The sequence below is a fragment of the Zootoca vivipara genome, chromosome 12 (assembly GCF_963506605.1).
Source record: "Zootoca vivipara chromosome 12, rZooViv1.1, whole genome shotgun sequence".
NCBI classification, from domain to species: domain Eukaryota; kingdom Metazoa; phylum Chordata; class Lepidosauria; order Squamata; family Lacertidae; genus Zootoca; species Zootoca vivipara.
In genome coordinates, this window is record NC_083287.1 from 18,294,624 (window position 1) to 18,321,264 (window position 26,641).

General features: G+C 45.6%; 1 protein-coding gene across 2 annotated transcripts; it reads right to left on the bottom strand.

The window, feature by feature from the left end:
• Positions 1 to 424: 424 nt before the first annotated feature.
• On the bottom strand, positions 425 to 26,078 carry NR1D2 (nuclear receptor subfamily 1 group D member 2). 2 transcript variants are annotated; one of them, XM_035129545.2, is made up of 8 exons: positions 25,626 to 26,078; positions 16,486 to 16,743; positions 12,737 to 12,825; positions 12,046 to 12,190; positions 8,639 to 9,282; positions 7,251 to 7,436; positions 4,024 to 4,234; positions 425 to 1,682 (listed from the first exon to the last, which is right to left on the bottom strand). In XM_035129545.2, exons 1-8 carry the CDS (start codon positions 25,639 to 25,641, stop codon positions 1,486 to 1,488), a joined length of 1,746 nt encoding a protein of 581 aa, XP_034985436.1. In that variant the 5' UTR covers positions 25,642 to 26,078; the 3' UTR covers positions 425 to 1,485. The 2 variants fall into 2 exon arrangements, with proteins under 2 accessions (XP_034985436.1, XP_034985438.1); XM_035129547.2 differs by lacking the exon at positions 25,626 to 26,078 and adding an exon at positions 15,908 to 16,005 and having other exon boundaries at positions 16,486 to 16,624.
• Between the last annotated feature and the right edge of the window lie 563 nt (positions 26,079 to 26,641).

A 26,641-nucleotide genomic window follows, 5' to 3' on the forward strand; every position in this document is an offset into this window, starting at 1 on the left:
AATCCTTGTACCTGGGGATTTATTATTGACATTTTAAAAAAGAACATCAAATTTATAGAAAAATAGACCTGGTATCAGACCTTTGCTATGTACACCAAAAAAAGGTTTAAGAAAACCTTTACAGCTCTAACCTTAATAGAACATTTGCGCAACAAACATACCTCATGAGCCACTGACTGTGTCTGTTTTTTGTTTCCCATTCTCATGTAGCATACAGGTGTATAAAGTGTACAGATTCAAAAGACACACAAACATATGCAATGAAGGTGTTTGATCAAGTGTTCCCTTGAAATTTCTCATGATTCTCTAAAATCACACAGATTACAAGCTTCATCTGGAAAATTTCCTTCCAGATAAGAGTAGTGTGTCCAGCAACTTTAAGTGTCGATTAGCACGTAAGAATCTTAGAAGCAATAGATTAAAAAAAAAGTCAGCCCAATCCAGTACCTTTAACTGATTTGACAGATCTGCCATTTCACTTTTGATTCTGCAAGACTTCTCAAAGCAGCGAACTCGGCACACCGCAGTTAACCTGAAAATCTCTATAAACACGATGAACTCTCGAGACATTTGGTTCCGCAGCACATCTACCAAAAACATCGGTTCCGTTGTTCCCATGGGTCAACCACCTTTCGTTTGGTGAACTTCACAGTTGAAAAATATTGTGGAGAAATTATATGCATGTTGTTTCAATTAGAACTATTTACATACATACACTTAAATATATACATACACAAACAATGTATTTCTTAAAAGTCATAACACACCCAACTATACTATACATACTATACATACATACAGCACATGGACGCTTGTGCTTGGAGCTATCAAATCAGTTTACAATGAGACTTCCCCATGGAGCTCCTGAGCTTCCGAAAAGCAAAATGTTAGATTTTCTGAGCTTCCTACAGAACCAAGATGAGATGCTCAAAAGGGGGGGGGGGGAATAAACAGATTAAATCCATCTTCAGTCACTGTAGTGTCATTTACCCATAGCTGCCAAGTTATCCCTTTTTTAAAGGGATTTTCCATTATGCTGAATAGGCTTCCTCGTGAGAAAAGGGAAAACTTGGCAGCTATGCATTTACCCCAAATTCTGTTTTCTGCATATAGCCATTGTGCATTCTGGTTTATAACAGAGCCAGTTAATTGGTCTTTACTGTAAGGGTGCAGTAATTAACAGTCTATATCCGTAAGATTGAATGTCACCTCTTCACTTTTAGTGCAAATGGGGCACTATTTTGGATAATCATGAAGAAATCTATGGCCATGTCGCCACTGACGGAAAAATGTTCAACCCGAAACGTTGTTATTGCATGGCAACATAACATCTACCCATCACACAGACAGCGAGTTCTTCTTCTTCTCCACAAAAGGTACATACATACAAACAAACATAAATAAACATTTTATAGCATTTTATAGAAATAACCACAGTTAATTGACAGGAAGCAAGTCCATTCTATAAATAAAAGAGGTAAAAGCCTATGGGTGAACTTTAAAGGCCAAGAGTTCCTCAGAGTGCATGTTGTTTAAGGAACGCAAGTCAGGCAACTTCAAGAGCAGTTTTGTAAATATAGAGGCTTCGTTCGGATGGTTTTTTGTGATTAAGGTCCTAAGCACGCGGATTAGTGTTTCTTGCAACGCTTCCACCGAGTTGACATTTTCTATTCCCGATCGTTCTAAACAACAGAAGAGAACGGAACAGAGACGGTTATTTGGTGTGCCGATTTAACACTGGTTAGTATGAAATTCAACCCTATGTTCAGCTATTCGTCAAAGCATTTGTGTTGGTTAGTGGGAATTCAGGGTTGACTAATGAAGAGGTAAAACAAGCAAAGGCATAAACATACTGAAGCTTTTAGTTAGGTGCCTGTTTTGCAAAGCACTTCCCAACATCCTCACATAACAAAAAAAGTCCTACCCTAAGTCAAAAGGGTTGTATCCAAGGTTAGCCAAACTCAGAGTAGACCCACTGGAATTAGTGAACGTGACTAACTTATGTTCGTTTATTTTAGTGGGTTTACTCAAAGGTACCCCTGGAATGCAGAGCAGTGTCCCCTTATTTTGTGATGCTATGAACAACCCAGAAGTCCTCTTCTTTTGTAGCAAGAGGAATTTTATGGAAAGGGAACAGGAATGAGGACCTGTCCGCTCTACTTGCCAAGTACATCGGGCCACTTTTTCTTCTGCTGTACAGCTCTGCAGCAACTAAGGGTTCGCCCACACTTGCCCTGTAATTTTTAGGTGTTCAATTTTTAGGTTTCTTCTTTTGACCCACCATTTCCCCCAGGAAACTGCGCTGTTTACTGATGAATGCTTCTTCCAATTCATCAGTAAGCAGTGGGTATTTCCCCCCCCCCCAGGGAAAGTGGCAGGACGAAGGAAAAACCTCTTGGACAGTGCCTAGAAAGTGTGGACAAGCCTTTTGTCTGAAATACGACGGTCTCTGGTGGGGCACCCCAGGGGCCTAGGATAGTGTGGGTCTCCTGCTTCACGGGGAGAGGAAGATCCATAGGTGGAGAAAGGCCCATGAATGAAAGCATTCTCCTGCTTGGACAACTGCAAGGCGCTCTACGTGGGGCTACCTTTGAAGGTGACCCGGAAACCACAGCGAATCCAGAATGTGGCAGCTAGACTGGTGACTGGGAGCGGCTGCCGAGACCACATAACACCGGTCTTGAAAGACCTACATTGGCTCCCAGTACGTTTCTGAGCACAACACAAAGTGTTGGTGCTGATCTTTAAAGCCCTAAACAGCCTTGGCCCAATATATCTGAAGGAGCATCTCCACTCCCATCGTTCAGCCCAGACACCGTGGTCCAGCTCTGAGGGCCTTCTGGCAGTTCCCTTGCTGCAAGAAGTGAGGTTACAGGGAAGCAGGCAGAGGGCCTTCTCGGTAGTGGCGCCCATCCATCAGATGTCAAGGAAATAAACAACTATCTGACTTTTAGAAGACACCTGAAGGCAGCCCTGTTTAGGGAAGTTTTAAATGTTTGATGTTGTAGCATGTTTTTAATATTCTGTTGGGAGCCGCCCAGAGTGGCTAGGGAAACCCAGCCAGATGGGCGGGGAATAAATGATAAATAATAATAATAATAATAATTTATTATTCTCCTTGCATGCTACAAAAGCCTCTGCAGCTCCTCTGGTGCTCTGTTGGTAGAGGGGGCAAAAAAGGAGGCATTCCAAGGTGGATTAGGACAGGCACCCCCAAACTGCGGCCCTCCAGATGTTTTGGCCTACAACTCCCATGATTCCTAGCTAAGAGGACCAGTGGTCAGGGATGATGGGAATTGTAGTCCAAAACATCTGGAGGGCCGAAGTCTTGGGATGTCTGGATTAGGATATGCTTCTACTCCACGGGATTTGGGGAGGTGGTGGGGGTGGAGAGGAAGAAGTAAGTCCAACCTGGAGTGTACTTATTTTCCCTTCCCATTAGGATTAATGTGAGGGAAAATTGTAAAAACGAACAACAAAAAAGCTGTTGGCATGAACCCACCTGACATGCAAGGGTACGTTGGTGTGTTTTCTGCAGCATTGCATGTCAATGAGAACACATCCTCTCAGGTCACCTAACAAACAGTAACCCTTAACCATGTATTTCTCAAAAAGCCAAAAGCGATTTGCAATAAATAAAAACCTTGACACTTAACATAAACAAATGAATGAACAGTAAAAGGATAAAAATCAAACATGAAAAGTGGCCGCAAAATGAAAAAGTCCTCGCAGGTGTGGCGAAAGAGAAACTGGCACCATCTATTGTTACTAGTGGAACAGAAAAATAAAGCGCTTGAAAATTTGCTGTTGTTGAAATTCTTCCACCCCACATTAGTGACGGAAGGATATAGTTCTCAGGAGCCCTGAAGAAATCCACCCCCCCCCCTTATTTATAAAAATAAACAATACTCCCCAACCTATTAGCTAGATTTCTTTTATTCTGAAAAGACGACAAAGGTGCCGATTTTAAATCTGGAGATATACAAAAATATTTTATTCCATGGTATGGATTAACTTTCTTACCAGCAGACACAAGGACCACAGCTGTAAACAAGCTCATTTCTTCATCACTAAGGTTCAGGGCATTTAGTTTCTCACTAAACTCAAACATGGAGTTGAGCAGATCACCAGCTCCCATTGAACGCAGGTCGTCCACACTGTATTTCTTTCCACTGAGAAAAGTGACAGTGCGATCCTTTGCATCAAATAAGGATGCAAACCGTACCATTAAAACCTACCCAAAAGAAAAAAAGAGCAATTAAAAAAAGATTAGACCAATCTGCAGGAAATTAGGGATAAAATGAGTCAGTGTGTAACACTATACATTGGTAATGTTGCTTGTCTGACAGCTGGTGAACAGGTACAATTGCTTTTTTAAACAGAAGGAATGTTGTTTCTGTACATGAAAACAGGTTTCCCCACAAAATGACCAGCACAGAACGCTTCCTGCATCACCAACATACCTCCACCTGCGTGATACTATCTCTGGTCCACAGCCTTCTTTTATATTACTCATTTGTTTATAACCCTCCACAATTTTCTAAAGTAAATACAGACACTATACAGGCTAAAATATTCTCGCAATAAATGTCTGGACCAGGTGAGTTTGCTTATACAAACGGATTTCAAGCAAAAAAATTTTTTTAAAAAAAGATTTTAAAAGGTAATGCAGAAAAGAGTACAGTGGAACCTCGGTTTTTGAGTTTCTTGGAAGCCGAATGTTTCGGTTTTCGAACACCGAAAACCCAGAAGTAATTGCTTCCGTTTTCAAACACGCCTAGGAAGTTGAACGGCTTCCAAGCCGCCTTTCTCAGTTTTCTCAGTTGAAGTTTCCGACTGCCCATTGCGCCTCGGTCATCAAACATTTCGGAAGTCGAATGGAGTCTTCCACTGTATTTTGGCTTTAAAACCCAGAAACAAGGAACATTTCCCTGCACGTCCTGCTCCCACATTTGCAGTCTACTCTTGCACCTCCCATATAATCTCTTCCCCGTCAACCTTTCTTCTCCTCAAAACTGTGCACATACTCGTATTTCCTCTGCATCAGGCTGAGGTAGTGGTGTAACCACATCTGCCACAATCCGTATCTATCTCGTAATTTCTAATGAAATGCTGCATTTTTGCGTTTTCCCACCAGACTAGTGTCAGTTTCAAGCGAGAAAAATAATGACCTAGCAACATTTTAAACTGGAAATGTGTGCGCAGCCCAAGATTGTTAGGTTTGCGTCCCATCTCAGGAGAGAGGAAGTGATTTTTTTATGGTTGCACCCAGAATGTGAAACGCCACGCCTTGTGAAATGTATTCAACTCCTCCTAATGAAGACTGTTTCAAGTTCAGCGAGGCTTTTGGCTTGATGTGACAAGACAACGCTTTTATGTTTTGGTTTAAAACTGCTGATCCTGTCTCTTTTGACTGTTCCCAATAGTTTCATGGCACCATTCCCACAACAAAAGCTATCAGACATATAAAAAAAATTCAGGAAGGAATCCATGGTTTGGCTTTTGAAAAACAGGGGGTTCACCGTACTTAGCTAATTGGGAACTATTGGCCTAGATCATTTACCAGAACGGGATCTGTCAAAAACCAAAGCTTACAACATTACACGCATGCTCTAGAGCAGGGGTGGCCAACTTCCAAGAGACTGCGATCTACTCATAGAGTTAAAAACTGGCATTGATCTACCCCCTTTTGGGGGGTTCAGGTCAAAGTTGTTGAGCTTTTTAAGGAAGGAAAGCCCTGTTTTGGGGGGTTCACGTAAAAGTTGTTGAGCTTCTTTAGGGAGGAGGAAAGCAACATTGACACTGAGCTTTTTTTTTTAAGGAAGGAAAGCCCTGTTTTTGGTGATTCAGGTCATTTTAGGGGTCCAGGGCAAAGATGTTGAGTTTTTTTTAGGGGAGCAAAAAAAATTAGCTTCTTTGGGGAGAGCCACTGATCTACCGGTGATCTACCACAGACGTCCAGTGATCTACCGGTAGATCACAATCTACCTGTTGGACACGCCTGCTCTAGAGAGAGAACATGCCAAGTGTGGTTGAGCATAAACCCACACACAATGTCCCTTGAGGGGGGCGGGGTAGTGGTGCAATAATAGTAAGCAGTGGTAGTTATTATTTATACCCTACCCATCTGGCTGGGTTTCCCCAGTTACTCCCCAACAGAATATTAAAAACAAAATAAAGCACCCAACAGGGCTGCCTTCAGATGTTTCTAAAAATAAGATAGTTGTTTATTTCCTGGACATCTGATAGGAGGGCGTTCCACAGGGCAGGTGCCACTACCGAGAAGGCCCTCTGCTTGGTTCCCTGTAACCTCACTTCTCACAGAGAAGGAACCGCCAGAAGGCCCTCAGCCCTGGACCTCAGTTTCTAGGCTGAATGATGGGGGTGAAGACGCTCTTTCAGGTATGCTGGGCCGAGGCCATTTGGAGCTTTAAAGGTCAGCATCATTGCTTAGAATTGTGCTCAGAAACATACTGGGAGCCAACGTAGGTCTTTCTGGTGTAGGACTGGTGTTATGTGGTCTCAGCGGCCGCTCCCAGCCACCAGTCTAGCTGCCGCATTCTGGATTAATTGCAGTTTCCGGGTCACCTTCAAAGGTAGCCCCACACAGAGCACATTGCAGCAGTCCAAGCGAGAGATAACTAGAGCATGTACCACTCTGGAGAGACAGTCAATGGGCAGATAGAGTCTCAGCCTGCGTACCAGATGGAGCTGGTAGACAGCTGCCCTGGACACAGAATTGACCTGCGCCTCCATGGACAGCTGTGAATCCAAAGTGACTCCCAGGCTGTGCACCTGGTCCTTCAGGGGCACAGTTACTCCATTCAGGACCAGGGAGTCCTCTACACCCACCCGCCCCCTGTCCCCCCAAAACAGTGCTTCTGTCTTATCAGGATTCAACCTCAATCCATTATGTGTTAGGTGATTCAAGACAGTCCTACAACTAAGGCCACGTCACGCTAACATTCTGTAAGGGTAAGAGGGTAAGAGAACTGAACTCATATTCCTGAGGGGAAGAATAAGCCAAAGTAGGAATAGTTTTGTGCAAAGACAACCTCTGCCAAACATTTCGAACGACTGCTGCAGACAACTATCAAAGTCATCAAAATAGCTGCACTAACTTTTTATCCCAAGTTTAACCGACAAGGCTGCAGGAGGGAAGAAATGGTCAAAACAAAATGAATCTATTATATGTATATAGCACGCCATAGCAAAACATCTGCAATACATTCAATTAAGATTATATTCACCTCAAAGGTTCCAGCCTTCAGAAGGTTTACTTGGTCATGCTGTGAAAGGTCTCGGAAGCCTGGAACACGTTTGGCAAACTCCACCACTTCCTTCACAGCAGGAGTAAAGCTCATGGAAAATTCTTCCCAGACTTCATGACCAGACTTATTTGGGTCCACAAAAGGAGTCTTGTTCATTGGGCAAACCTAGATATTTATACACACAGTCTTAATATTCTATTCCAAGCAAACTGACCAAGAGATTTCATAGTTTCAAAAATCTCCATAAATTATTACAATAATAGGAGCATCAACAAAATATATTTGGAGACTAAATATGTGAGGCCTGAATTAAATTATGTGTTACGATCCACAGTACAGTTTAATGGAAAAAAATATTATTATGAAAAATTAACTTCAAGACTCAGCAATTTTTAAAATCAGAGCTTAAATTGATTGGTTGCGTCTTCCTGAAATCTGCATGTGTATTTGATCTCTCTTCTGCATTCCAATGCACATTAAAAACACTGCATACAAAGTGCGAGAGAAAGAGAGAACCTTAAAAGTTGCATTTAATTCTCAAGTAAACATACTGCGAGCTTGATCACCACCAAGTTTTCGATGAAACACGACAGCTGGTTAAGTTTCACTGACACTAATTTTCCTAGCAATTTGCAATTCATTAGATGAGAGTTAATTCTTATTACCCAACTGACTGAATTCTATAAAATGGGAGGCACATTATAGCACCTTAAGGCTGCTTTACACATGCAAGTGGTTTTAGCATTACAACAATATGCCTAACCAAGGCTTGTGTTTGAGCACTTCTCCCTCTTCTGGAGCAATTTGTGGGGACTAGTTCACTTCTGCTTCCATGTTTGATTAACCACAGTTTGCCAAGTTTGTGACAAACTGTGGTTAATTTTAACTGTGGTTAGCTGAAACAAGGCAACCTCATGCCACAGTTTATGCAGCTGGCTACATTTAGAGTTTGGATAACACAGCAAACTGGGATCGGTTAAAAAACGAGAAGCAGAAGCTTCCCAAGATTAGAAACAAACCATATTTAGGGTTGAGGTTTCATAAAATATACCTCGGTTAAACGCAATACGTAATAGCAAACATTTCCCACTATCAGTCATTTTCCCAACCATCCTTCTTTTTTCAATTGGAAAGAGGTTCTTTTAGCGATGGGCCAATTGATTTTGGCACCCCTGCCCCCCCAAAAACCCCTCAGTAATCTCCCTCTCGTATCTTTTGTTGTTGTCATTGCCCTGAGTTTATTATTTCACTAAACAAGGTGGTCCCAGGGAGAAGCTACTCCCACAGCCCATGTGACTAGTCTGAACCGATGCCAAGTAACAAACCCTTGAGAGAACTGTGCAAGAGGAAAAAAAGAATAGTTGTACCAGGTGCATCCTCTCTCCGGGGTTGCAGGGGTAGGCGTTCATAGACATGTGCTGAGGAAAGCCACTTTCAGGCCTGCCATTGCAACTTTTTGAGGCGACACCATTAGCCAAGTTCACAGAATGGCTGTTTGCAAAGCAAAGGCTACTACGCCCATTTGGATAATGCATGTTGTTTTGTCCTTTGTGTTGTCCAGTGAAATGTTGTTCATTCCCACCACTATTATTGGTTTCACTACCACCGCTGTACGTTAGGTTTCTCTCCATATTCTGGGGCTGCCCAGGAGTGGGAGGGTTTTCGGGCTGCTCCTGGTTGTACATAAAGGTATCTTTGTGGGCTCTGGTCACCATGCCAACCACTTCTTCCTTAGCAATGTCAGAGGGGGGAGGGGGAGGAGGGGGGAGGAGGAGAACAGGAGGAGGAGGAGGAGGAGGAGGAGAACGGCTGCCGGTGTTTTTCTGCTCTTCTTGCCGTTTGGCGCTCAGCTCTCCTTGAGGCAGCAGAAGCAAAGGTTCTTGGCTCTCTTTCGAGGCTTCGCTGGGCAAATGATCGCTGAACTGGGTGTTCATCATGGTTTTCATGGCGCTTTGCATCTCAACCAGCATCCTCTGCTTCTCGCGTTTAGGAATCCGGCCAAATCGAACGGCTTCGGAAAAGGAACAAAAACAAAGCAAGACTCTTCAGCTACACGCGGGCTGACAAATTCTAGCGGAAATGCCGTACAAGCAAACCAAACTCTCTCCTGCTTCAAAAACAAAACACAGAGAATCACATGCTGCTCAGTGCTCTTTTTTTTTACTGGGGTACACAGTACAGGCCCCTCTTTTTTGCTGGTTAAAAAGTGTGGCACTTACTGTAACAACTTTGTGGTGAGTACTGGCACCTATTTTTCTAGAGAGAAAAAAGCACTGATGAGTATGTTTTTGATGGTAGTTCTCAAAACAAGGACTAGGGGACTATGATACTTATTTTCTGAGCCCAAGGTTTCTCAAACGGGAGCTTCAACTGCAAGGCCAAACAGCAAACTGCTTTTGAAAAGGGAGGGAACGTTTACATGATTTTCTGGTTGAATTGACCCATATGTGTGAGGGACAGGAGCTATAGACTGCCCCCTCCCATCTTGACAACAAGCTCCTCCCCGAGCACAAGTGGGAGCGGGGAAGGGGATGTGTCTAGCGGGGAAACAGGAAGTAGAGCGCAGGGCTCTGACAGTGTCACAGAGCCCCTGCGCCGCCCGGGAGAGGAAGGAAGGGAGAGGGAAGAGGGGAGGCAGAAGACCCCTCCCTCCAGTTCCGGAGCTGCGCAAGAAGAAACGGGGGCGAAGATTGGGGATTCCCAGACTACTTTGTTGGAAAAAGACGCGGGAATCGCCATTCCGGGGTACTGACCCAGACTGATAACATGTACGCTGTACAGCTTCTGCACTGTAAATAGTCTGCACAGAATAAAAGCATGAAAAGGCAGTGTGTCTGAGAGTCGTTACTCTAGAGTAGCCGCCAGTGACCCTGTGACAATATGTAACCCACCTTGCAGCCACATGACGAAAGGCAGGTTATAAATGCATATAAATAAATGTCATAAAAGGATCACCTGTCTGAACGGGGGCGTTCCCTGGGCTTCAAGAAGCCTAAGGAACTTCACCAGAGAAAGCAGCCCATATTGGCTGCCCCAGTTAGCGATGTGTTTTCGAAACTTGCAGTGGCAAGAGATTGCTTTGACTTCCTTTCCCACAAACGCAAGCAATAACACAACGCAGGAAGCAGTTTTCATGCCGCAAGTGGAAGAAGCAGCAGCCGTCACTTGTGTAGCTGAGCTAAGAACAAGCTACGGCGTCGTTTTTAAAAAGGCATGGCCGCTTGCAGTTTTGCAGCTTATGTCAAGTATAAAGACATGTTTGCTTGAAAGAGAAGAAAACCAGCCCCTATGCTGGTCTGCCAATATGGGAAAAAGATGATGTCAAGCAAAACCAGATTCTGGTTGGACAACCGCCATTACTGCCTCCCAGCTGCAGGATTGGTTTGCATGTGTTTCCTCCCAAGGCCCCATAAACCAGGCATCCCCAAACTGCGGTCCTCCAGATGTTTTGGCCTACAACTCCCATGATCCCTAGCTAACAGGACCAGTGGTCGGGGAAGATGGGAATTGTAGTCCAAAACATCTGGAGGGCCGAAGTTTGGGGATGCCTGCCTTAAACCCTCAATCCCCTTAGAAATGGTATGGTATCAAGTTTATTGCTTATAGCCAAAGGCTGCTGTGCTGCCCCCTTAGAAATTAATGCATATTGTTTCACCATTTACCGTACTTTTCCGTGTATAAGACTAGGTTATTTTCTTTAAAAATCATGCTAAAAAGTGGGGGTCGCCTTATACATGGGTAGTGCATAGGATGGACGTTTGATTGGTTGCTGCCGAGGCTGTCAGGGGCTATTGTGCGTGTTATTGGTTGCTGCGTCAATGGGTGGTGTTGACTGGCTGACACTTTGGCAGTTGGGCGGGTGATTGGCAGCTTCTGCTGGCGATGGGACAGACGGGAGGCGGATTGAGCAACGCGTGTTGGTGAGCAATATTCGGCAATCCCCCCTACAAAATTATCCGTGTAATGGATTCAGTTCATTACCAGGCTTCACATGCACATACCTCTGTAATCCTTACCGCAGTCCTGTATGCTCGTCAGTATTTTCCCAACCCCCCCCCATGGAAGGAGTGTAATAAAATGAATCTGTTTGCATGTCACACCATTACTCAACACCAGGGTTTCCCAAATGTGGGTCTGCAGCTAATTTCTTTGGGACTACAACTCCCATCCTCCCTAGCTAGCAGGACCAGTGGTCAGGCATGATGGGAACTGTAGTCCAAAAAACAGCTGGAGGCGCAAGTTTTTGGGAAAACCTGCTGTCACAGGCGCGGTAGCGGCTACTCTAGAGTAAAGACTCCTCACGACGTTGCCTTTTCATGGTTTTATTCAGTGCAAGCTATTTACAGTGCAGAGTCAGTACTATGTACATGTTGTCAGTCTTGGTCAGAACCTCTGAATGGAGATTCCCGCGTTTTCCTCCAACAAAGTAGCCTGGGAACATTGAATCTCCGCCCCCGGCGCTTCTTGCGCAATTCTGGGGTCGGCGGGAGCGGTCTTCTGGTCGCGCTTTCCCTGCTTCCCATTTCCTCTCCTGAGCGGAGCCGTGGCTCTGCTACCCTACCTGAGCTGTGCCTTCTACTTCCTGATTCCCTGCTAGAGACATCCCCCTCCCCGCTCACACTGGCGCTGGGAGATGAGCTTGTGCTCAGGATGGGAGGAGGCTGTCTGTAGCTGCTCTCCCTCACACCTGCTCTAGACCAACTTTTATAATTAGGTATGAAAAGCACCACAATTCACCTTTTTGAAGCTAACTGCTCTCAATATAGACACATACCATCTCTTGACATCCCAACCGACAAACATTTTTTGAACCGGCACTGCTGGCACCTGTTCCTATTCATTCTCATTATAGAGCAGTTATTATTCTTCAGGCACTTCTTGTATTTGATATTTTGCTGGATGCTTCTTCTGAAAAAGCCCTGAAAAGAACAAGCAATTGTTAAGTTTCAAACCGCCTTTATTTGCAAGCAATTTGCAAGCATGCCCCATCAACAGAAACTTGCATTGTAACCTAGAATCTGGCTATGCTGGCAATAATATGCCAACTGACGTCCCCAAGCAGCACCTTTTCAACCACGCACATTTCAACAGTGCTTTTTTCTGGGGGTACGCATACCCCTAAACATTTTGTGAATCTAAGTTTGGCCTCATTGAGGGGCAGTATTTCAATATGAGTAGGAAAATGAGAGTACCCCTAAACATTTTTTTAATAGAAAAAAAGCACTGCATTTCAATATTCCCAGTCCTGGACATTGAGACCCCCCCAAAAGGATGGAAGGCCACAATAACAAGATTTGCTTAGGAGATTCTGGATAGGTTTTTAAAGCTTGTAGGGTAAGGGTTTTAGAGCTGCAACAAACATTTCCTTCCCCACCTCCACCCCCCAGGTACATCTGCACTTGTCCCTGAAATTGTGCTTGCCAACTGCTCCAATAAGATATTCACATTATAAAATCATACTTCACCTTGCACCCCTCACAGGCATGGACGCCATAGTGGAATCCTGAAGCAACATCTCCACAGACTTTACACAGCAGGACCATGCCATTAAATTCTATAAATAGAAAAATAAGAATGACAACCTAATAGAAACAACACATATTTGACTTGTGTTACATTCTTTTCGTTGAGAGGCAAATTCCAGTACAGTGGTACTTCGGGTTACGTTACCTTCGGATAACATAATTTCGGGTTGTGAACGCAGCAAATCCGGAAGTGGGTTTCGCCATGTGCGCATGCACAGAAGGACTCTATTGCGCATGCGCAGAAGCGATGCCTCTGGATACGGACTTTTCAGGGTACGTACAGACCACCGGGACGAATTAAGTTCATATCCGGAGGGTCCATTGTATACCTGAAGGAGCGTCTCCACCCCCATCATTCAGCGCGGACACTGAAGTCCAGCTCCGAGAGCCTTCTAGCAGTTCCCTCCCTGCAAGAAGTGAGGTTACAGGGAACCAGGCAGAGGGCCTTTTCGGTAGTGGCACCTGCCCTGTGGAACACCCTCCCATCAGATGTCAAGGAAATAAACAACTACCTGACTTTTAGAAGACATCTGAAGGCAGCCCTGTTTAGGGAAGCTTTAAATGTTTGATATCTTATTGTGTTTTTAATATTCTGTTGGGAGCCGCCCAGAGTGGCTGGGGAAACCCAGCCAAATGGGCGGGATATAAACAATAAATTATTATTATTATCATTATCACTATTGACAAAATAGTTGATTCCCTCAACTAAGAAACAACATTGTATCTAGGCCTTAGAGCGAAGTTTCCCAAACTTGGGTCTCCAGCTGTTGTTGGACAATTCCCATCATGCTTTGCGAGCAGGACAAGTGCTCAGGGATCATGGGAATTGTAGCCCAACAACAGATGCAGATACAAGTTTAGGAAACCCTGCTTTAGTAGTTAGCCTAGGGCAGGAGCAGCTAACCTGTGGCTTTCCAGATCTTGCTTTACTACAATTCACACTGTCCATTAAGCTGGGGCTAATGGGAGTTGGGAGTCTAATGACCATAGGAGGGCTATGGTCACTCAAGAGCTGAACTATTGGCCCCCGTCATCATAGCCAATGATTAGGGTTGATGGGAGTCTTACAACATCGAGAGGGCCACAGGATCTTATCCCTTGCCTTATAACAGGCATCCCCAAACTTCGGCCCTCCAGGTGTTTTGGACTACAGTTCCCATCTTCCCCGATCACTGGTCCTGTTAGCTAGGGATCATGGGAGTTGTAGGCCAAAACATCTGGAGGGCCGCAGTTTGAGGATGCCTGCCTTAGAACAACTCTAGGATGCCTGCATAGAATAACCCTGCAGGTGACCATCACAGAGATGCTTCCCCACTTGGGAACTATTGTAAAAAAAAAAAAGAATACTGTCTCTAAATTCCCCTCTGCGTTTTGCTGTCTTCAGCCTGCACGTTTATCATAGTACCATCACAAAATCATAGCACCAACACAAAATTTGTTTTGAGAACAGCAAACAGACACCAAAATGTGAGCACTGCAATATGTGTCATCATGATAACCACACTTTCACAAATGTGCAGGATTCAAACGTTGGTCATGATCTGTCCTCTGAAGTTTTTTTTATTACCCTGAAGCGCCAGGTGGCACTGTGGGTTAAACCACTGAGCCTAGGGCTTGCTGATCAGAAGGTCGGTGTTTCGAATCCCTGTGATGGGGGTGAGCTCCCGTTGCTCGGTCCCAGCTCCTGCCAACCTAGCAGTTCGAAAGCACGTCAAAATGCAAGTAGATAAATAGGAACCGCTACAGCAGGAAGGTAAACGGCGTTTCCATGTGATGCTCTGGTTTGCCAAAAGCGGCTTTGTCATGCTGGCCACATGACCTGGAAGCTATACGCCGGCTCCCTCGGCCAATAATGCGAGAAGAGCGCGCAACCCCAGAGTCGGTCACGACTGGACCTAATGGTCAGGGGTCCCTTTACCTTTACTTTACTCTAGGACAGTCTTTTTACTATCAAATGTGTATGCGTGTATATATACATAGACAATATTTATGCACATATACATATAGATGTAGATACAGTGGTACCTTGCTTGTCGAACTTAATCCGTTCAACTCCCAGAACTGTTCAAAAACCAAGGTGCAGCTTCCGATTGTCTGCAGGAGCTTACAGCACTCAATCGGAAGCCATGGAAGCCCCATTGGACGTTCAGCTTCCGTAAAACATTCCCATTCCGGAACACTTACTTCCGGGTTTGCGCCATTTAGGAGCCATTTTGTTTGGGAGCCAAGCCATTCGACAACCAAGGTACCACTGTATACACACAAATATACCACCAAACTGCAAACAAAGAAATATCCTGGGTGCTGACTTTATCAATGATGAAAATCTTGTTATCTGTGAATCATGTTGGAAACAGTTTCCAAGTAGAGTCAAATACAGAATCAACCGTTAGGAAGATTAGCAACCATTTGAGCACCAAGCAAACTCAAGGAAAATTATTTCTTGTTTAGCTCTACAGATAACAACCAAGTTGCTGCTGGCCTCTGGGGGAAAAACACACACAAGAAAACTTGCAAAAAACAAACAAACCCCACCACCCATGTTCTATTACAGTAAACCAGGATTTTACACTGGGATTACGTTCTGGGATAGCAGCTCATGCCAAAATTGCATACAGGCAACTCTCAATTTGTGCAGTGGCAAAGCACACACTTTTCCCTCAGAGAGGCCTCTGTTTCAAAAGGATCAGTTAGTAGGGGATGGGAAAGACCTTAGCTTGAGGGGGCAAGGAGGGAGTACTCCCAGGTAGATTAGGTAGTATTGGGCCCAGTATGGAATATGGGATCTTATATTCCTTCTACATTTAAAATAATATACAGAGGAAGACTCGGGCACTGTTACAGATTGAAACTAGCACTACGGGTGATGAGTTTTATTTTGGAGTTCCCACTACTAACCGTGTACAGAGCACTGCCAAACTTCTACCTACTTTCCATTCGGTAATTTGCTTCGAATTTACTGTAAGCAGACAATGAGCTGTATAAAAGCAACCTTTTACACAACTGGAAGCCTCTATGGCTTCAAAATGGGGGGATGTTGCTTAACTGGGACTGTTGGAGGGAAAAAGTCTGGGGGTCCTTTTATAGTCAGATCTCGACTTTTAAACTTACTTGTGGACCACAGGACTACATGGCCTGTTGGCACCACTTTGCACTGTGAGGCAGGAGCTCCAGTTTGCCAGAGGTTGAGTACCAGAGCTACAGTCTATCTAGAAGGAAGGAAGTCAGAGGTTAAGCACTGAATGTTAAGTGCTACAGGCTCTAGGCAGAAGGATGCCCTCAGGCCTCAGACAAATATATTTATTTAGTGTGGACAACATATCAATGATCAATTCAGATGTTATGTTTGCCCGTCATGGTTTGGAGATTGGGAATTCCCAATGTGTTTAGAGGCTTCTTCCTCCAGCTCCTCCCTTTTAGGTTTTGCTATAGCCATAGCATGCCATTATGCCTGAATCAGGACTAAATATGGATAATGCCAGCTAGGAGAGTCTCCAAACCATGGTTTGGAGAATCCTGATCTGTAGTCAAACCCAGACCAGCCCCAGTTTAAACACAGCAGGAGAAAAGCACAGGGGAGAAGATGGAGCCCTAAGCACATTCCCTCCCATTCTCCCAACCATAGACTGGAAACACAATGCCGGAATTGAGCCTAAACAAAAGCAGAGCTACTACAAATGGATACTTACTTGTAAGTCCACCATGACCCTTGGTCAATGCAGTTACACTTGGCTGGCTGGCCTTAACGCGGTCATCTAACCGGTCATTCTTTGGTACTCCATCAGAGCCCTCTTTGCTCTTGCTGCTGCAGCTGCCGTCTGAAGAGGAACTGTTTGGTGACTGCGGTACAGGTGACGAGGACAGGAAGCTGCTCTCTGATCCCTCGCTGTGGCACGAGGCAGGGCTAGAGGCTGAACTTGAAGAGCTGATGTAAGCAATCACACCACCTGTCGAAGGAAGAAAGCAGGAATACGTCTACCAGCTGACAGATCCACTTTACAACCCACTTCCAGAAGTCTCTCCCACACCACATGTAAACAAACCCCGTTCCAAATGCCTTTCAAGTTTTCAGAATCGGATCACGGTACATGCTGTAGTGTCTTGCTTTTAGCAGTATGTTCCGAAACAAGACACTGTTTATGAAACCCTGACAGTTAAGAATGGAAAGTACAAAATGCAAGCATTTGATAGCTTTTGTTTCTGAAATATTGGAAGAAAGGGAATCAGTGGATGGACTTGTTAAGTATTCATCATGCTGTATGCGTGATGTTCCATTATGTTATTTTTTATCTTTTTGTTTGTAAGCGGCTTTGGGATTTATTTGAATAAAAAGCAACATAAAAATAGAATAGAATAGAATAGAATAGAAAAGACTTGAGACTGCAGGTAGATTTTCCTTTTCTTTCATGTCTATGAGACGGCAAGCCATGTTTAAAACACATGCACAAGTGTGCTGACAGAAACACATTATAAAAGTGTAATAGATAAATAATAGATAACTCTTAGCACCAACAAAAACTATAATCCTTATTTATTTCACATGTATCACGTTCTTCCACTAAAAGGAGCTCAGGGGAGCTTGCATATGGTTCCTTAACAGGCTCCATGGCGGGTTTAGCTTCAGCGCCATTGTGTACTGACAGGCCTCCCTCTGGGCATCAAAGTGGCATGGGCTCAAAGACAACAAAAAGGAAGAAAGAAGTATTTTCATCCATGAAGGATGAACAGAAAGAAAAACACGGAGCAATTTGCTTTGGCGCACCTCTATAATTCACCAGGGACTGCCACTTTTTGAAAGGCAAACGGGTATCTCTACAAATAATAATGTAAGAATGAAAGCTTCTCCCAAAGAACTCTGGGAAGTGTAGAAAGCCTTTTGTTCAACAATCATAGTTCCCCTTCATAGATGTACAATCCCCTGGGTTCTTTGGAATGAATGAATGAATGAAAGACAATCAGGGACAGATGCTCCCCCAAGGGTAAATTTTTCACAAGCACATAAACGAACTCAGGCTGCGATGGTCTCAGAACTTACTTGGAAGAAGCCCTATGGTCAACAAGGGGACGACTCCAAAGCAAGTGGTTTGATCATTGCGGTCATTGGGGCCTGCATTCCCCCCCCCCCGGCTTTCTGCAAGGATGCAGGTTCCCAAGAAACTTGAGTGCTTTTGAAATTTTTACCTAATATTCTATCTTTCAAAATAAGAGTGAATGTTCTGGCCTTGAGGGATGCATCTTCAGTCATACATGGAAGGGAGTCAGTTTGTGTGTTGAAAAAGATCCCCATTTCCAGGTCATATGACAGCTGAATAACCCCTCAGAGAACACAATTCCTAGAACAAATGATTTTTTAAAAAATAAAAATGTACTTTTTTAAACCAGCTTGCTTCTCAGCCTCATTTTTCCAAGTGAACTTACATATCTTGCAACTTTCACATTTTTATTGTTAGGATTCCGTCTTAGTTTCTCTCCCTTATGTGGAAAAGCCACTTTCCAGTGATTGCAAAGGGGGGGAAAGAAAATTCTGCATTAGCAGAATTTCAAAACCTACAAATGAACTTTCCCCTTTCTTTGAATATACAAGTCCCAATAAGAGCCTTATTTTAATTACATTTTCTGTGAAGACATGAGACTGTCATTCTACTTTAAGATTATTGCGGGTGCTTCCAAATGGGTACTTATCATGGCATGCATGACTACAATCTGGAGGGCATCAAAGTGTGTTCCCTTTCCCCTGTTTAATGTGGACTTCCTCTTCCCGGGGGAAATAAAATAAAAACAAGAAACCCAAACCCTGTTGCCAACAAACCATTTGCTGTCTTAAATGAACTTGCTTGCAAATTCAGCTCCATTTGGAAGAACCCCCGCAACCCAACATTAACTGTTTCCTAAAGCAAAGACTGGTGCAGTTGTCTCCTCTCCAGTAATTAGCATGGATATGGACCAACACACACCTAGGTCTACAGCTACTATCATACAGGCTTCTTCGCAACAAGTGATGTGCAGGAGCTGATCTTGCAGACTAAGCCCATTTTCTCCAGGTGCCTTGCAAGTGCCAGATAGAAAAATCACCCCCATTCTCAGGGCACGCCGCCGCCGCCCGTGGAATAGCTTGCAACATGGTGGCAGCCACCATGTGGCATTTGTTATGTGTGAATCAGCCCCAAGGCAGCAATCCAGAACATGCTTACTTAAAATTGAGGAGATCAGGCATTCTATTGAAGGCTGTTGGTTTGGCGTTAATGCCTCCGTAACTTCTTTCATGACCTATTAGATCAGGCATCCCCAAACTTCGGCCCTCCAGATGTTTTGGACTACAATTCCCATCTTCCCCAACCACTGGTCCTGTTAGCTAGGGATCATGGGAGTTGTAGGCCAAAACATCTGGAGGGCCGCAGTTTGGGGATGCCTGTATTAGATTCACATTTAATCAGTACTCTACAGCAGCATTACTAGGAAGTATTTTGGGGAGAAGAGAACAGGTAAAATATATTTTCAGGGAGCACGTTCCCTCTTACATTCATGCTCCTAAGTAAATGCATATAGGTTTGCAGTCTAAATATCCTTCAAACATTGTGATTCTCAAGAATCCTTAAGAAAATATCTTCACAGTGAGATTGCCTTCCACAAGGGAATAATTTATATAATCATGGCACAGTCCTAACCTCTTCACATATGCCAGGTTAATGTTTGTCATGGGAAATCTCTAATTAATAAGTAACCACGATAGTACCAATGAAAGAAGTAGATTCAGGCCACAATGAAAATTACATAAGGCTTAAAAGGTAAAGGGACCCCTGACCATTAGGTCCAGTCGTGACCGACTCTGGGGTTGCGGCGCTCATCTCGCATTATTGGCCAAGGGAGCCGTCGTACAGCTTAGGGCTCCAAAATTATTCATATTTAAGACCAGAGAGGGAGAATTATTAGCATTCCAGTGACGCATTTGGTAATGAAGCTTTGTATCAAAGGAGAAGCCCTATTTCAAATAAACATGAAACGCTTTCAAAACTTTCAATGGCGTTCAAATTTGGACATATATAAACCCACATCCTAGCAGTGTCATGTGAAAAGAGATGGACACCTGTGCACAAAATAATGCAAATTATTATAATTATAGCTCATTGAGCATGTGCTTTCCCGGGAAGCCATTACATAACCTACTAGCAGTGTCTCAATATCAGTTTAGTAAGGAAGTTTAACACACACATAAGCAGTCATGTGTAAATGTGTACAATGACTCAGGCAGGGAAAATGCTTAACAGCCTAAATTACAGGCTAAATACTGTAATAGGAAGCATGGAGTTGGGACTTACAGTGGTACCTCTACTTACAAATAACTCTACTTACAAATGTTTCTACTTACAAATGGAGCTCCGTCCGCCATCTTGGATGCGGTTTAGCTAGGATTTTTTCTACTTACGAATTTTTAGATAGGGTTGCTTTGACTTACGAATTTTTTCTCCCAATGCATTCCTATGGGATTCGACTTACAATTTTTTTCGACTTACAAATGTGTGTTCGGAACGCATTAAATTCGTAAGTAGAGGTACCACTGTATACGGCAATGACCCCCCATGGAAACAAGCAAGGATCTCTATTTGGAGTGGTGCTGTTTCATATTCACAAAGGATCTGGCTCACACCAAATCGCTCAGGGTGATGAAAACAGAGAGGGGGGGCATGAAGAGCTCTAAAGGAATTTGTCCAAACTAAATGAATGGGCAACAAAACAGCAACTGAAGTTCACGGAAAATGGTGCACTGGGTAGGCTGGAGAGAAAATAAATTCACACATACACAAGAGGGGACCTTAACTGGGTGTGACTAGTGTGAAAACATCGACTCGATTTGCAGTAGCAGCAAGAAAGGCAAACTCTGTTTTTAAGAATTATTAGGAATGGGAGTGAAAATAAAATGGCCATTTTCATTGTACCTTTTCATAATGCGTTCTCCTTTGCTCTGTACTTTTACACGGTGATTCCCCTCCTCCTCCTGTTTCCCTGTGTCTATTTTTAGGGTCCTGTCAAGAATGCTTTTTGTAAAGCACTATGTATATTCACACAGTGTACATCCATCGTGCGGGATTCAAAACGCTTTCTTTTTAGCGGAGGGAAAAAAAGTTGGCCAGGACAGAACACGAACGTTACATTGCTATGACTGGTGAAAGCAAATAAGGACATTTTTCTCTCTTTCTCATAACTCTGCAATTTGGAATCACTCGATTACATTAACTGACAGTCCATATGAGACAGAAAGTGCATGGAATCCATAAATAACACAAGGGATCTGCTGTCACAAGATGTGGTTGGTGTTTACTAGCTAAGGCGGCCGTAAAAAGATTGGACCAGAAATGAGGAGTGTATGGCCCTCCAGAAGTTTCTGGACTACAACTCCCATCATCCTTGACCACTCGCCATGCAAGCTAGGGCTGGTGGGTGCTGTAAGTCCAACATTACGTGGAAGGCTATAGGTTGCCCACCACTCTTGTGTTAAGAGAGTTTCATGGAGGATAAGTCTGCCAGCTGTGATAATCTAAATCAGGTTTCCCAAACTGTTTTTGGACTACAGCTCCCAACATCCCTGGCCACTGGTCATGCCAGCTAAGGATAATGGGAGTTGTAGTCCAACAACAGATGAAGACCCAACTTTGGGAAACCCAGGTCTATAGTCAAGAGGGCTTCTAAATACCAGCTAATGGAGAGGGGAAACCCCATAAACGATCCACTGGCTGCTTTTGGAAGTAGAACTAGATAAGCCCCTCCATTTGATCCTGCAAAGCTCTTCCTATTTTTGTGACGGTCAGCAGAGCCAGACCAGAGTCTGGTGATCCAGTCCCTCCCCCCCGAAATTCCACCAGAATGCAGGAGTCTCTGGCTACAGAGTCAGCTAGAAGGAACAGCACTTTGGGGGTAGGAATAAAAGGAGCAGTTTTCTGACGGAGTGAGTTAGATAGGGCTGGATTTAAGATGAGAGATAGGGCTGGATTTGAGAAGAGGGATAGGATTGGATGTGAGACGTTAGACAGGTTTCAGGCTGGGAGATTGGGAGTGAGATTGGGAGAACTGGTTCCGAGTTAAGTTAAACATACACAATGAGTTGATTACCCATAGCGAGAGGACAAAGCCTCGGAGCTTGGATAGGGAGACCGGGTTGAGGGAAAAGTTAGGTATACAGACAGGAGTGTTCTGGAAGGGCTAAGTTTGAGCCGGGAGAGGTAGATCCTGTGGGAATTCAAGCTACCTGGGTCTCAGTAGAGCCAGGAAGGGAGAGTTCTTCTAGATACTAGACAACTCCCAAACCAGTAACAAGGGATGAGGTGATTCCCTAGATCTGTTATACCATTTAGAACAGTGTTTCCCAACCTTGTGCCTCCAGATGTTTTGGGACTACAACTCCCATCATTCCTGACCACTGGTCTTTCTAGCTAGGGATGATGGGAGTTGTAGTCCCAAAACATCTGGAGGCACAAGCTTGGGAAACACTGATTTAGAAGACCTCAGGTATGGGATGGTTAAGAGCAGGCATCCCCAAACTCAGCCCTCCACATGTTTTGGGACTACAATTCCCATCATCCCTGGCCACTGATCCTGTTACTAGGGATGATCGGAGTTGTAGTCCCAAAACATCTAGAGGGCCAAGTTTTGGGGATGCCTGGTTAAGAGAGTGGGTAAGTGCCCTCGCTCATGAACCAAAGTATTTAGCTGTGAAGGAAGCAGTACGGTGTTGAAAGTACTTAACTGTAATATCTAAGTGACAGAAACTGACTTGAGCATTTTGCAATCTATTCTGGAAACCTGAGTATTTATCCACCTGAAGTGTACCAACTGATTTCTAGTAACTGAAGTTTAAGAAGAGTTGTGCCTATAATATTCTGTTTAAACCTGACACATCTTAATAGTTAAAGTAAATTAATTAACTTCTACCTGAAAGAACGCATTTCCTTATGCATTTGGTTTCATAAACTTCCTTTTGTTTAATAAAGCATTTCTTGCTTGTTTGATCAACTCCTGCCTGAGACTCTAAATCATTTAAGTTTGCCCACTAGATAATTTGTGGTAAATTGTAGAAATTCATGTAATTGGTGTACTGCGAGGCAGTCACACTATATTTAATTGGGGGCAGTTAGCAGGAGAGGATCCATCACATAATTAATTGGTGGTATTAAGTGGCTTCAACACATACTTAACTACCTTGTTAATTGTTTGTTACTATCTAGGAGACCTACCAAACACATTTTGAAGAGAAGGTGATTGCTATTATTGGGCTTAAAAGCCTTTTCAAGTCATCCAACATCTCCCCCTGGCTCAATCAATCAATTTATTTGTATGCGCCTTTGCAAAGTTAAAACCATGCTCAATACATTTTTAAAAAAAAAAATTACACAACTACAAACATAACAAAAGTAGTCATAAATTCTGAACAAAACATCAAAAAGTTCATTGCTTTAGGAAGCTGGTGCATGTTGTTATATAATCAGTGTTCCATGAATTTAGCCGGCTCAGTCCATTTTATTACATGGATTTAGGGAGGGCGAATTTCGTAATTTCCATCCCTTCCTGTCTCCTTCGGCTGCAGGACTGGTGGAGGAAGCAGCACTTCCCTTCTGGTCCTCGAATAAGACTTTTATAAAAGAAAACACCATTCTCATCTTCCTAGCCTCAGGCAAACTGCCCAATGTCCGTAGTTATTATGTAAGTCCCTCCTGAATCTGTTCGTGTTGCACCACCTGACTTGCCTATTCCGTGAGCTCAGCATAGCTGCCAAGTTATCCCTTTTTTAAAGGGATTTTCCCTTATGCTGAATAGGCTTCCTCGCGAGAAAAGGGAAAACTTGGCAGCTATGGAGCTCAGCCATCAGGGAAGATGACTCTCCGACCTGTTGCATTTCGAGCGCCGTGCACATGGGTCGTCTGTACATGTGAGAAAGTCCATGTGTCACATGGATACGCGCGCACAGAAGCAGCCGCGCTGCCTGCACCAATAGCCAGCCTCGATTTCCATAGCATTAAGGCAGCTGCAGAGCAGCCGGCAGAGGAGGAGGAACTCAAGCGTCCCTAAGGTTCAGATACCCGAGGAATGGGCACTAACTAGAGAGAGTAAACCTCCTCTAGCACAGGCCTTACTTCTGAGTAAAAATACGCGTGGGATGAACAGCAGAGAGTCACCTGTTCAAAGAGGTACACCCCCCCCATAGCCAGGGAGAGCAGGGGACAGGTCGTCCCCTCCAATCTAGTTTTAAAAAAATATTAACTGAGGTTCTGTCCCCCATTACCCCCCATTACCTAAAGCCCCCCATTACCTAAAGCCCCATTACCCCCCCCCACGCGCGCGCCTTTTCCTTGATCCGATTCTCCATGCAAACGTCTCCCCGGGTGTTTTACAACGGAGCCGCACTGACCTTGCCACTCTAGACCCGTCTACTTGGAAACACGGCCTACTGGATTGAACGATGCTTACTCGCAGGTAAGTGCGGTTGTTTAGGATCGCAGCCTCAGGCTAGGCATTTCCCCTAGCCTGGTCCATTAAAAAGACAAAGGGGTGTGTGTGTGTGTGTGTGGATAACATCTGGGGTAGCAGCCACGTGCAGCAACAGGCTCACTTCTGGGTAGCCACGAAGGAGGATCGGGGCGATCCTACCAGATCTGCCTAAACTCAAAGAGGGGCTAGAAGGCACAGAGATCGCGTCGCTACCCGGCTTGCGACAGAGAGGCTTTTGCAAAAGAGCAGCGTCAAAGCTCCGCCCCGCAACCTCGAATGCACTCGGATCTTCAAAAAGAAAAAGCGGAGCGAGGTCGGCTTCGGGCCGCGCCTGCCTTGCAAGGCGGCTCCTCCTATCCAGCAAGGCTGGAGAGGGAAGAGTCACCCCCTGACAACGGAAGGAAGGGAAGGGAGATTCCCAAGTCTTCTGGGCGCAGTTTTCCAACGCGCCTCCCTCCCCCTCCATCCGCTTTGCAGGCTCCTGCCTGCCTTCCCCACGTGTCCTTTCCCCGCGCCGCCCCCTGGATGTAGGTCGCCAAAACAAGGGCCTCCCGCCGCCGCCTTCACGTGTCGCTCCACGCGGTCGCCAGCGGGAGGCGACCGCCCCGTCCCGATTGTGTAATCTCCGACGTCACAGCCAATCAGGGAGCAGGCGGCGCCGAACGTAAACAAAACGGCGCACGTGGCTCGCCCGACGGTCCATGTGAGCTGCTGCTTTGAGAACCGGCCGGATGGGAAATGGATGGGCAGCCGGGGAAAGCGAGAGGGAAAAGGCCCCGCAGGAACTCTAGACCCACCCCCTCCAGGGAGAGGGGAGTCCAGTCAGCCCCGAAGGAAGGAATAAGCCCCTCGGCCCGGTTTCCCGCACCGGCCGCTTCCTGCCTCCCGGAGGACAGCATACAACCCCCCCCCCGATCCTGACCTCGAAGCCCTTCTAGGGCCAATCCACACCGAACCCACAGGACGAGATTCCTGCATTGCACGGGGTTGGACTAGATGACCCTCGGGGATCCTTTCCAACACTACGGCGCGGTAATTCCATGGCAGCTTCGCTTCTGCCATCACCGCAATGTCCAGCATTGCGCGCGCATTCCCCGCAAGGAAAAGCCGGTCCGTCTTTTTTGTGGGGTGCAGAGCAGTAAGAGGCTGAAATGAGGGGGTGGGGGTCCGCTTGAGCATCGGGGGTCATGACCCTCCGGGATCAGTGGAGGGAGGGAAGGAAAGGGCTTTCAAGCTTGATCCGCCTTTCTCTCCTCCCTGCTCCGTAATCATCACTTCAGATCTGGCTTCTGACCTCCCTTACAACCACAAAGCTTTCCCCCCTCTGCCGTCCCCCCCCCCACTCACTTACCTGCATTGACCTCCATGGCGGCCCCCGATTTCTTCCACGCAACTGCCTCCGAGAGCCGGGATCATTCACCCGCCCCGGTGCCTCTCCCGACGGCTTTCCCGGGCTGCTGGGGCGCCTGTCTGCCTCGCTCTCCGCTTGCGCTGAAAGAGCCGCTGCGGCAGCTGTGCCCAAGCGATGCGCGCCCGCCTCTCGCCTCCCCCCGTGTGCGTGGACACGCCTCGTGTGTGCCAGGCGGGAGGAGGCCAGGCAGGCAGCCGCCGCGCCACCGTCGAGCCTTCCTGGGGGGATGGCGAGCTGGGCTGGGCTGCGGCTGCCGGCTCCTTCCTCCTCCCCCTTCCCCGCACGAGGACGGGGAGAGCCACCGGGAGGGCGGCGCCGACCACGTGCCTCCCCTCGTCGCCGCCCTCGCCTTGCCAGCCCACCCGCGCGCCGTCTGAACAGCCGCAGCATCGGCGTCCCAGCTCGTCCCGCCTCCCCTCCAGACCGGCCCTCTTTCAACCCAGTGACACACTTTCCCCGTCCCCTCGGGGAGGCGGGAAGAGCGAGCGACCCGCCCCTTGTCACCTGTCAGCCACGTGTGACGACACGGACACGCGTCTCCGGGTCGAACGGGGGCAATTACGCACGAGATCAGGGCATCGAAGTTCCTCTGAAATGCAATGGGGGTTTCATCTCAGGTGGCAATCGGTCGTGACTAATGCTAGCTGGACTGGAGGCAGGGTGCTTGCCGGAGAATCACTATCTCCAGAAAAGCTTAGGAAAGGGGCTGGCAATAGTAATGACTTTGGAGCTCACAGGAATTCATGGAATCAGAGAATTGTAGTTGGAAGGGACCCAAGGGTCATCTAGTCCAACCTTCTGCAATGCAGGAAACTTGGCTAAAGCATCCATGACATCTCCATCCAACCTCTGCTTAAAAACCTCCAAGGAAGTTCAATGGTTCATGGTCTCAGAATATTTTAAGTTTAACTCAATCCTAGTTTTTCAATTGGAGTTCTTCCTGTGTTTTAATGCGA

Coding starts and splice junctions, on each gene's coding strand:
- NR1D2 (XM_035129545.2), bottom strand. Junction 12,826..16,485: donor GGGTCATGGTGGACTTACAA/GTAAGTATCCAT, acceptor TTCTATTTATAG/AATTTAATGGCATGGTCCTG. Junction 12,191..12,736: donor ATGCCTGTGAGGGGTGCAAG/GTGAAGTATGAT, acceptor TGTTCTTTTCAG/GGCTTTTTCAGAAGAAGCAT.